Below are 12,458 nucleotides of genomic sequence, written 5' to 3' on the forward strand. Positions count from 1 at the left end.
GAGAGCAGACCAAGCGCTGTGAGCATTCTGCGTCTTGGCACGCCAGGTTGGCTATAAGGCGCTGACTGTATAGGGCTGTCTTAGCTGGGTCTTTAAGTGCCCCGGCATTGACTTTTGTGTGGTACTGCTTCTGCTGCCTCCTCCGCTTTGGGGCTTTGTTGATGTCAATGATGGATCGGATTAGGCGGTGGTCCATCCCAGCAGTCATCAGCTCCCGTCATGGCGCGCATGATGCGTACATCCTTGCGATCCCTGGCTCGGCCTAGAACATGAACTTGTCATCACCAACACCTTGTTCCACCAGAGGAACAAATACAAGGCATCGTGGCAACACCCTCGCTCCAAACACTGGCACCTGCTCGACTATGTCATCATTCACTAACACTAACACTCACTCACTAACAATCACTCATGAACACTCACACACACTCTCACTTACACTGCCACAGACTGACACTCACTCACACACTCTCATTCACACACTTGTTCACTCACACACACACTCACACTCACTCATACATTCTCACTCACTCACTCTCACTCGCTCACACACACACTCACTCACACACTCACTCACATGCATTCTTAATCACGCAAACACAATCTCACTAACTCACACACTCAATAACACAAACTCACTCACTCACACTCAAAAACTCACTCACATTCAATAAAACACACACACATATTCTCACTCAGTCTCACACTCTAGTTCTCACTCATTCTCACTCTCACTCACTCTCATTCTTACTCTTTCACTCACTAACACTCACTCACTCACTAATACTCACATACACACACTCACATGCACTCACTCACTCACTCACTCATTCACACACTCACGCACACTCTCTCTCACTCACTCACACACACTCACTCACACACTCAGACATAGTCTCTCACTCACTCATACACTCACTCACTAACACTCACTCACTAACACTCACTCTCACTCACTCACTCACACACTCACTCACACACACGCACTCATACACCATCATAGGCAGTCCCTCAAAGCGAGGATGACTTGCTTCCACACCAAAAAGGGATGAGTTCACAGGTGTTTCAATGAAGGACATAATATTCCAAATCCCGAACTACATCTTGAAGGGTGGAAGATGCCTGTGCGTGGATTTTTTTAACGTGGAATGACCGTTGCACACCAGCCACCACATGGGCTTGACAGACCTAGGTCTTGGTCCAGTGGCAAGGATTAACTAAGACGACTGGAGACCTGCTCTGCTGCATGGACCTAGTGCGTGCACATATCGCAGTATGGGCTGGCCCGTGCTGCCCTGGGCCCTTGCCTCTTCTGGGCCCCAAACTCCTGCCTCTCCTGGGCCCTGGTCACTTCCATCTACAAACTCTTGCCTCTCCTTCGCCCCTCCTGCTGTGCCTGCCCGCACTGCAATCAGCGACCTGGCTTCGCAGCCGTCACCCTCCTGCAGCAGCACGCGCTGCTCTCTGCAGTGGTCCCGGTCTGCTGATGGTCTTGCAGGCCACTGCGCCGATTTCCGGGCCGGCCGCCGCACTCACTAACACTTACTCACTAACACTCACTAACTCGCACAAACACTCACTCACTCACACTCACAAACTAACACTCACTCACTAACACTTACTCACTAACACTCACTAACTCGCACAAACACTCACTCACTCACACTCACAAACTAACACTCACTCACTAACACTTACTCACTAACACTCACTAACTCGCACAAACACTCACTCACTCACACTCACAAACACTCACTCACTAACACTCGCTCATTAACACTTACACACAACCTCACTTACACTGCTACACACTGTAACCCACTCACGCACTCACTCTCACTCACTTACACTCAATTACATACACTCTCACTCACACACACACTCACTCACCCACACACTCTCATTCACTCACACGCAGACTTGTACTTACTCGCACTCTGTTACTCGCACTGAATCACTCGCATTCACTCACATTGACTCAGTCATTCTCTCTGTTACACTCTCACACAGTTACTCGCACTCACTCACATTGACTCAGTCACTCACTCTGTTACTCACACTTACTCAGTTGCTCACTCACACTCAGTCACTTCTCACTGAATCACTGGCACCCCCTCACTCGGACTCACTCCCTCACTCAGTATGTTACTAAATGTTGCGCTCTCTCTTGCTCTCGCTCGCTCGCAGTGACTTACCCATTCTGCTATAACCCGAACCCATCGCGCATCTTGGCTTCGTTATTGTCTGTGCTGGGTAATTTCCTTTCCTAGTTCCTGTCCCCGACCTGGGCATTTGTTTGCATTGTCCTTTCATTCTTCTCTTAAGATCTTATTCTAACTCATAATTGTCAGATTTAATAAACGAGCAGCCGCTGTATTCTGTCTGGCTCCGTGTTTTCTCATGGTCCTGCCTAAACTGATACAACCACTCAGCATTCTGTAGCAACAATAACCATGCCACAAACACCACTGTCTGGTGAGATGGATACACGTTAACCCTACAGTGACTGGGCCGGGGAGAGCAGGCAGCGGCTCCCCCGCGGCGTGTGTGATGTGACAGAGTGAGATGGAGAGCGCTTTAGTCGCGGCTGCTTACTGTGGACTTTTCGGGTAGAATGGAAGAGTAACGTGGCTGAGATCCTGGATGTCGAAGGCGCTGGGCTCCGCCGAGATGGCCTGCCTCTTGGTCCGCTGCTGTTCCTGCGCGGTGCTGGCAGACTGGTTGGGGGCTTGCTTGCTGGCGGGTTTGATGACAGATCGATACTTGTCCAGCTCGTTCTGCAGCTTCTGGATGAGATCGTCCTTCTGATCCAGCTCCAGCTCCAGCTCGTCTATCAAGGCGTCCCGTTGTCTCAGCTCCTCTATCTTCTCCTGCAAGGCGTACTGCAGATCCCGCAAAGTGCCCATGGTAATCCGGGGCTGCGCTGGATGCAAGGTCCAACTTTGCAAAGTCTTCTCCGACTTTGGTCAACTTTAAGGGAGCTGGGAGGCTTTACCAACTCTTACGGGTTGTCCGAATGCTCCCCCGCCAGCTTTTAAAAAGATATATAGGTATGTACAATTAAAGAAAGCTCTGGGCGAGAAGCCAGTTGGGGAGTGCTCGTTTTTAAAAGGCTTTCTCCCAACAGTTGCACCGCTCTTCCTTCCGGAAATCCTCTCTGACTGGAGCCCAAACCGGTGTACACTCTGCTCGCTCTGCCTTACGTCAAAACGCTCAATGCAGAAAGCAAGCGTGGCGCCTACAGGCCCCCGCGGTAGTTGCAGGGCAACTTTTACAGCCCCATCTCCATCATCCATCCCTCCCTGCTTCCCAACAACTCACCCCCATGGGGCTTTAGGGCTTCTTAAACCCCCTTGGAAGAATGTATGCTCCACATTTCACAGCTGTCGTCTTTGAACTCAACCCTCACACAGACACCACCACTTGCGGGACAGTGGCCGTGCCCAGCCAGCGGTGGCCGAATTTTAACCTGTTTCGGCTGAAGGGACATTGGAGTTGTCCCAACAGCCGTGTGTGTTTATATTGATTACACCTATTTTGATGAAAACATCGATCTCATTTTGTTGTAAAATCCTGCGCCAAAAATATAATTATCCCACCAGATTTGAGTCTAAATCTCGCTCTTTTATTAAGTTAAAACAGAAAGTTCGGATCAGTAAAGGCGCATCATAAACCAAGTTTGTCAGGCAAAAAAAATCACACACACGTTTTAAACTGAAATAGGAATAGTTCTGTTTATAATTCCGAAATAAATGAGTTTATTTTAAGGTGCATTTTGACAGTAAAATAACAACGCAGACAATACGAGTTAAGATCCAGTTAGAGCCTTAAATCTATTTTGATAATTACATCGTTATGACAAGCTACGTTTTTAAAAAAAAAACTTGGGCAATTTTTTAAAATTTAATAAATAGTGACACTCATGGTTGAATTGTCTTTCTATCCAACTTTCCGCAGCTTGACCCACAAATCCTCCTTTGGGCCTCCTATCGACACTGAGGTGATTCGTTCGATGCTGACTTTGTGATGTTGATATCGCTACTTTTAAACCTTGCTTCATACATCTTTTTCAACTTTGAAAACCTAATGACTTGCCAGAAACTAGATATAACATAACATGTCAATGCACGTTTGTAATGCACGGGAAGTAAAATTGAAATGATTTAGTCCTATTTTAATAAGAAATGTGGGTAAGAAATAGTCCCTCTTATTTTAATGAGTTCAGTCCCTGTGGAATGGTGACCAGTTAGCAGCGAAGTGACAATAGCGCCGCCTAGTGCACACTCGGCTATGAACCCAAAAACCAAATCCTTTAAAGCAAGAGTAAGTACATCGTTTTAATTCAAAGTCCAAAATATAAAACACATGCGTGGCATGTCAACCATTTGCAACTGAAGTGTTATATCACACAATTTCTGGTCACATTTGGCCATGTAACCAAATATGTGAAAAAAAAAATCCACGTACAGGCATCTCCAAGATGTAGTTCGGGATCTGGAATATTAGGTCCTTCATTGAAACACCTGTGAACTCATCCCTTTTTGGCGTGGAAGCAAGTTATCCTCGATACGAGGGACTGCCTATGAAGATGATAACATTTAATTTGCTGGACCGCTTTTGAAGGCGAGCAGTTGACTGTGCAATCCAAGCTCAACTGAAACTCTGAATATCTGCTATCTTAAACTCTTATCATCTGTTCTATAATAATACAATGGCCCGGATTTTGCTGCTAAAATAACAGGGAGTTTAATGCCGCTCGCAAATGTATAAATCGTCCAGCAACTTGTAGCGAGGAAGAGATACCCTGTGAATTGTGAATAGTCACAATGTTGGATGGTGTGCGTCGCTCCACCGCTAGAACCCTGTGAAAACAGCAGCTCGCCCTCAACCGTCTGGTGGTTTTCATGAAATTGCTGCAGTTATGCATTAATTGACAGTTAAACTCGACATAGATAGTTAGGGCTAGTACCTTTTTAATGAGCTAGAAAGGGAACAATTGCAACTGTGGAGTCTCATTGCTACAACTATTTTAGTAAAAAAGATCATGCCCCCTTATTAAAGGGGCAACTAAAACCAACAAATTAAACAAATGTATTTTTAACAATAATGGCTCAACTTAAAATTTGGTTGCCAGGGGTGATGATGCACTCCAGTCCCTCCAGCGCCCACCTCTCGCGGAAGGCCGCGAGCATACCGGTGGACATCACCTGCTCCATCTCCAGGGACACCCTGGCTCGGATGTAACCACGGAAGAGAGGCAGGCAGTTGGGCTGAACGACCCCCTCGACTGCCTGTGGCCTGAACTGGTTAATGGCCAACTCGGCCATGCCCAGGAGCAGGCCCACGAGGAGGTCTCATTCCTGCAGGTAGTAAATTGCTGTTAGAGATTGTTTTAATTTAAAGTTTCATTTATTTTTCTTACTTTTCTTTTCTGTCTCTTTTTTCAGTGTCTTATTGCAATCTTTCTTTCCCTCTGTTTCTTTTTCGGTACCTGATCTGACTTCAGTTCACCTCTTTTCCTTCTCCATCATTCCTCTGTTTATTTCTCAATCCTTAAATCTCATTGGTTAAGGAGATAGACTGATGGTTCCGCTGTTCGCCGAGGTCCCGGGTGCTCCCATTATCAGCTCGCACTTCCAGCAACTTACAGGGCAAAAACTGTTTGAGCTGAAGGGTGAGGGAAAAACGCTAACTAATGGGGTATGCCATGGGATGCCTCGCTCCAGCAAATGCTGGGATAACATGTTTTAAATAAAGTAATGTGGTGGCCATTGTCAGTTCTATTTCTAAAGGTTCTGCCCAGCTTAGAATTTGCTAAACTTTCTATTCAGAAATTAAGTCCTTTCAGCTTGCAATTGGTTCTGTTTTTAAATGTTTACCAGACATTCAGATAGTATAACTTTAAGAATTGCTAATATTGAATCTTACATTAATAACTGGTAAAATAATTGAAACTATTACTAGAAGCAAACGCCATGACTACCCTATGATAGTAATCTAGTAATCAACAGCCAACACGGCTTCAGAAAGGTAAGAGGCTCCTTGACTTGTTTTGAGAAAATGACAAGGCAAGTGGCCTGTGGTGGACTATTTGATTTCTAGAAAGCCTTCTATGAAGTTCTTCATGAAAGGCAATTACAGGAACTGAAAACAGTAAAAGTGGTGGGGATTCAGGCTGAGAAAAGTGGATAAGAAATTGCCTGTTGGAAGGAAAACAAGTAACCGTGTACAAGAAATAAACAAGTAATGTTGGTTTGAGAGAAAAGTACTGAGTGGTGACTGCCAAGGAACACTGTCAAGCCCACTGCCCTTTCTAATTGAAAACTATGGAAGATAGAGTTTAATGTGGTTAAGTGTGAGGTCATCCACTTTGGACCCAAGAAAGATAAATCAGAGTATTTTCTAAATAGCAAGAAATTATTAACTGTAGAGGAGCAAAGAGATTTCAGAGTCTCAAGTGCTCAAAACATTTAAAGCTAGTAAACGAGGTACAAAATGGAATGTTTGCCTTTACCTCAAGTGGGCTAGACTACAAGGGGAAGGAAATTATGCTTCAGTTGTTAAAAGCCTTCGTAGGACCTCCTCTGGAGTATCATCCTTCGTGACCGGGGCCCAGGAGAGGCGCGAGTTCAGGGCCCAGAAGAGGCGAGGGCCCAGGGGCAGCACGGGCCAGCCCACACTGTGATATGTGCGCGCACGAGGTCCGTGCAGCGGAGCTGGTCTCCAGTCGTCTTGGTTAATCCTTGCTACTGGGCCAAGGCCTAGCTCTGTCAAGCCCGTGTGGTGGCTGGTGTGCAACGGCCACCCCATGTTAAAAAAATCCACACACAGGCATCTTCCACCCTTCAGGATTTAGTTCGGGACCTGGAATTTTAGATCCATCATTGAAACACCTGTGAACTTTTTGACGTGGAAGCAAGTCATCCTCGGTTCGAGGGATTGCCTATGATGATGGAGTATGCGTTCGGGTTTGGGCACTGCATCTCTGGGTTGATATATTGGAGGGGGTGCAGCGCAGATTCATCAGAATGATACCAGGGCTTAGAGAGTTGCATAAGCTTGTATTTCCTTGAGTATAGAAAATTGCGGGGTGATCTGATCAAGGTGTTTAGAATCATAGGGCCCGAAATTGGTGGACTTAACGTCCACTGTCTCCCTGGTTTCTGGGCGGTCTCCCCTCCGAGCGAGTTCAATGGAGTCCTCCCGCCGGCGGGGAGAGAAGATCGCTGAGTACTGTCCGCTGGCGTGCATCGGCGTGCAACACCCACAAAAGCCCTCCCGCCTGCTGCGTTGCCAGTTTGGTCCGGGCGGTCGTCCCCTCCAGCAGGGGAAAAGACTGTCGCGTGGAGGCAAGTCTTACCTCAACGATAAATATGAAGACCTGCAAAAAAAGGTTAGTCCACTTTTCTTTTTTTTTGCAGGGATGGGGTCCCCGAAGGATTTCTGGTGGGTTTTTATGTTTTTAAATGTTTTTTATTTTATGCGTTCCCCCCTCCCTGGGCCCGACTCAATCCTCCCGGTACTTTGCCGAGGGTTGCATTTGCCACCGACGATGCCTGCTGCCGCCCAGAATCAGCGTGCAAGATATATTTTTGACACCGGGCGGTCTTTTCCAGATTTTTTCATGAAACTTCCGCCCAAAGTACCGTCAGGATCTTAGCGGTCCTTTGGATTGGTACTTGGGCAGAAGTTAGCTTTCACCAAACTGGGGCCCATAGAATCATAGAAACGTTACAGCACAGTAGGAGGCCATTTGGCCCTTTGAGCCAGCGCCAGCTCTCTGCAAGAGCACTCCAGCTAGTCCCACTCCCCTGCCCTTTCTCCGTAGCCCACAATTGTTTTCCTTCTGGTACTTATCTAATTCCCTTTTGAAAGCCATGATTGAATCTGCCTCCACCATCATTTCAGGCAGTGCATTCCAGATCCTAACCACTCGCTGCGTAAAAAAGTTTTCCCTCATAGTTTTCCCTGTTTTCTAAAAGTTCATTATAACTTCCTTGCTTTTGTGCTCTATCCTTCTATTTATAAAACCCAGGATCCCGTCTGCTTTTTTAACTGCTTTTTCAAACTGCCCTGCCACCTTCAACAATTTGTGCAAATATACCCCCAGGTCTCTCTGTTCCTGCACCCCCTTTTGAATTGTACCCTTGAGTTTATATTGCCCCTCCTCATTCTTCCTACCGAAATGTATCACTTTGCACTTTTCTGCATTAAACTTCATCTGGCACCTGTCTGCCCATTCCATCAGCCTGTCTATGTCCTCTTGAAGTCTATCCCTATCCTCCTCATTGTTCACTATACTTCCAAGTTTTCTGGCATCTGCAAATTTTGAAATAGTGCCCTGTGCACCTAAGTCTAAATCATTAATATATATCAAGAAAAGCAGAGATCCTAGTACCGACCCCTGGGGAACACCATTGTATACCTTCCTCCAGTCCGATAAACAACCGTTCACCACTGCTCTCTGTTTCCTGTCACTTAGCCAATTTCGTATCCATGCTGCCACTGTCCCTTTTATTCCATGGGCTTCAACTTTGCTGGCAAGCCTGTTATGTGGCACTTTAACAAATGCCTTTTGGAAGTTTTAAAATGTTAAAAGGATTTGATAGGGTAGATACAGGGAAACTATATTCCCTGGTGGGGGAATCAAGAATGAGGGGATGCAATCTGAAAACTAGACTTGGGCCATTTAGGAGGAAAATCAGGAAGCACTTTTTCACACAAAAGGTAATAGAAATCTGGAATTCTCTCTTCCAAAAGGCTGTGGATGCTGAGTCAATTGAAGATTGCTAGATCTTTGTTGGGCACGGGTATGAAGAGATATGGAGCAAAGGCAGGTAAATGGAATTGAGGTGCAGATCAGCCATGATGTAATTGATTGCTAGACCGGGCCTGAGGGGCTGAATGGTCTATTCCTGTGCCTATGTTCCAAATCTACATCTACGCTTGGATTCTGCAACCCAGTGAAATTTGATGAATTTCATATTTGACATTAAAATGGAAGGGTTGGACTGGATGGAGGGTAGAAGCCATGTCCGATACAGCAGCCAAGGTTTAACAAAAAGATAGTGACAAAAGAAATTCAATTATAAAGTTCAGGGTTCACATTAAAATTTATGTCATAACCACCAGTGCACTGTGATGAATGCCTCCACTCATAACTCTATGGTGAGGGTTTGATTTGTCTCACCTGTGAATTTATTTATCTAGTCCTTGAAGGTAGCAGGACAAATTGAGAAGGCTGTTAAAATATGGATCTTCTTAAACGATAAGGGGATAAGGGGTTATGGGGAGCGGGCGGGGAAATGGAGCTGAATCCATGATCGGATCAGCTATGATCTTATTGAATGGCGGAGCAGGCTCGAGAGGCCATATGGCCTACTTCTGTTTCTATTTCTTATGTTCTTATAAGGGATCCTTGGCTTTATAAATAGCCATAAAGAGTACAAAAGCAAGGAAGTTCTTGCATATCTTTATAAATCGCTGGTTAGACCTCAGCTGGAGTATTGTTTCCAATTCTGAGCACCACACTTTAGGAAGGATGTCAAGGCCTTGAAAAGGGTGCAGAGGAAATTGACGAGAAATGTACTGGGGGTGATGGGCTTCAGTTATGTGAAGAGACGAGAGAAACTGGGACTGCTCTCCTTAGAGCAGAATAGGTTAAGGGGAGATTTAATAGAGGCAAAGATAAAGTTTGGACCTAAAATGGATAGAACAGAGTGCTTCCTAAATGGTGAAAATCTAGAATTAGTTACGATCCAAAGGGACTTGGGGGTCCATGTATATAGATCATTAAAGTGTCATGGACAGGTACAGAAAATAATCAAAAAGGCTGATGGAATGTTGAAAGAAAAAGAAGGACTTGCATTTATATAGAACCTTTCACAGCCTTGTCCTAAAGCACTTTACAGCCAATGAAGTTATTTTTGGAGTGTAGTCACTGTTGTAATGTAGGAAAACACGGCAGCCAATTTGCGCACAGCAAGCTCCCACAAACAGCAATGTTTTTTTAGTGATGATAGTTGAAGGATAGATATTGGCCAGGACACTGAGATATCTCCCCTGATCTTCTTTCAAGTAGTGCCATAGGATCTTTTACGTCCACCTGAGAGAGAATGGGACCTCGGTTTAACATCTCATCCAAAAGACAGCACCTAAAGTGTCAGCCCAGAGGGAGAATTTGATCGAAGTTTTCAAGATATTAAGGGGAACTGATAGGGTAGATAGAGAGAAATAATTTCCATTGATTGGAGAATCTAGGATTAGGGGGCATGGCCTAAAAATTAGAGCCAGATCTTTCAGGAGTGAAGTTAAGAAACACTTCTACATCAAAGGGTGGTAGAAATTTGGAACTCTCTTCCTCAAATGGCAGTTGCTGCTGGGTCAATTGTTAATTTTAAATCTGAGGTTGTTAGAGTTTTGTTAACCAAAGATTATAAAGGTTAAGGGCCAAAGACAAGTATATGGAGCTAGGTCACAGATCAGCCATGATCTCATTGAATGGTGAAGCAGGCTTGAGGGCCTAAATGGCCCACTCCTGTTCTTGTGTTCCTATGTAGTTGTTCAAAAGTATGAAGGGTTTTGATAGAGTGGATAGGGAAAAGCTGTTTCCACTGGTTGGAGGGTCAGTAAGCCAAGGTCACAGATTAAAATTGACACCGAGTCACATAAAGAGGTATTTGGACAGCTGATCAAAAGCTTGATCAAAGAGCTAGGTTTTACTGAGCCTCTTAAAGGAGGAGCGAGAGAGAGCGAGGTTTAAGGAGGATATTCCAGAGCTTTGGGCCCAGACAGCTGAAGACACAGCTGTCAGTGGTGGGGAGAAGGAAATTGGGGATGCAAGAGGCAAGAATATTATCAACGATTTCCAATTTCTGAACCAGTAACTACAGGACTAGTAATCCAGAGGCCTGGGCTACTAATCCAGAGAATGCAAGTTCAACTTCCACCATGGCAGTTTGAGAATTTGGATTCAGTTGAAAAAAATTTGGAAATTAAAGTTGGTATCAATGAAAGTGACCATGAAACTACCAGATTGTCGTAAAAACCCAACTGGTTCACTAATATCCTTTTGGAGAAGTGAACATGCCACCCTTATCTGTTCTGGCCTATCATCATCATCATAGGCGGTCCCTCGAACGAGGATGACTTGCTTCCACATGAGTTCACAGATGTTTCAATGAAGGACCCGATGTTCCAGTCCTGAACTCCAATCGAAGGGGTGGAAGATGCCTGTGCGTGAATTTTATTAACGTGTGGTGACCGTTGCACACCAGCCACCATACGGGCTCAACAGAGCTAGGCCTTTATCCAGTGGCAAGGGTTAACCAGGACAACTGGAGACCTGCTCTGCTTACTGCACTGAGAGTGTCAGCCTAGAGTTTGTGCTGGAGTCAGACTTGAACCCACAACCTTCTAACCCAAAGGCAAGTGCTATGCACTGAGCCACAGCTGACACCCTGTTCTGGCCTATATGCAAGTCAAGTCCCACAGCAATCTGGTTGACTCTTAACTGCCCTCTGAAGTGCACTAGCAAGCCAATCAGTTGCATCGAACAGAAAAAGGCCCACCATCACCATCTCAGGACACCGAGGGAGAGGCGACCTTGTCATTGAGGCCCGCATCCTGAGAATTAATTTAAAAATACATTTTTGATGGTAAAGGAAGTTCATGCTCACCAGAATCCAGAATTTGTTTACTTTTTTTTTTACACTGAGGCCGGAGGTGAAAAGCAGAAAGAGGTCAGAGTGGTGATTGTGAACAGGCAGACAGAGCCTGGATTTAAACTTTCATCCAAGAGAAAGCACCTCCAACGACACAGCATTTCACTGAATGCCAAACCAAGTTATAAGTTCACTCCCAGGAGTGGGCTTGAAACCACAATATTCCAACTCAGAAAAGATAGTTCTGCCAACTGAGCCAAGCTGTCCCTTAAATACAAGAACATTCACAGTGCCCAGTACAATAGAATATGGCAGAAATATGGCACAAAGGTTTTTTTAAATCCCTTTTAAGGTGAGAAATTAAGTTGACTGTTGGGAGTACTACAATATAGTGTTAAATCTGTAAAATAATATATATATAATAAGAGTATATTATAGGGTTCATACATTTTTGTACACCATAATATTCAACACTGGAACAGTTACAAAAACCCTTTTGTTGATGAAATGTAATAGAAGCCATGTTCATATTTAAAAACCTATAACATATACACTGAGTTCTACTGGTTGTGTCAAAATGATGTGTTTTTGCTGTTGGGTAATTGAACAATATACATTGGGGCCATCAAGTGTGAGGCAAGCAATGGCTCCTGTGCACTAAATTAGAACCACTCAATGAACGACACAGCTACATTTTGAGAACATTTATGAGACTGAGAGCTAGTTTTTCCAAGCAAACCTGGCAACCCTGACACACAAAGCCATTGTACTGCATGATCTTACTGTGTAGTTGTT

The 12,458-nt window shown here is 44.9% G+C and overlaps 1 protein-coding gene across 1 annotated transcript in view; it reads right to left on the bottom strand.

Annotated features, from left to right (window-relative positions):
* The window catches only part of LOC139260355 (cGMP-dependent protein kinase 1), a 1,295,119-nt gene extending 1,292,100 nt beyond the window's left edge, over nucleotides 1-3,019 (bottom strand). The window contains exon 1 of the mRNA XM_070876878.1: nucleotides 2,596-3,019. Within this exon, the coding sequence (XP_070732979.1) occupies nucleotides 2,596-2,906 (311 nt within the window). The 5' untranslated portion in view covers nucleotides 2,907-3,019. The remainder of the gene's footprint in view (nucleotides 1-2,595) is intronic.
* Between the last annotated feature and the right edge of the window lie 9,439 nt (nucleotides 3,020-12,458).

The sequence above is a fragment of the Pristiophorus japonicus genome, chromosome 3, assembly GCF_044704955.1.
Source record: "Pristiophorus japonicus isolate sPriJap1 chromosome 3, sPriJap1.hap1, whole genome shotgun sequence".
In the NCBI taxonomy this organism is placed as follows: Eukaryota; Metazoa; Chordata; class Chondrichthyes; family Pristiophoridae; genus Pristiophorus; species Pristiophorus japonicus.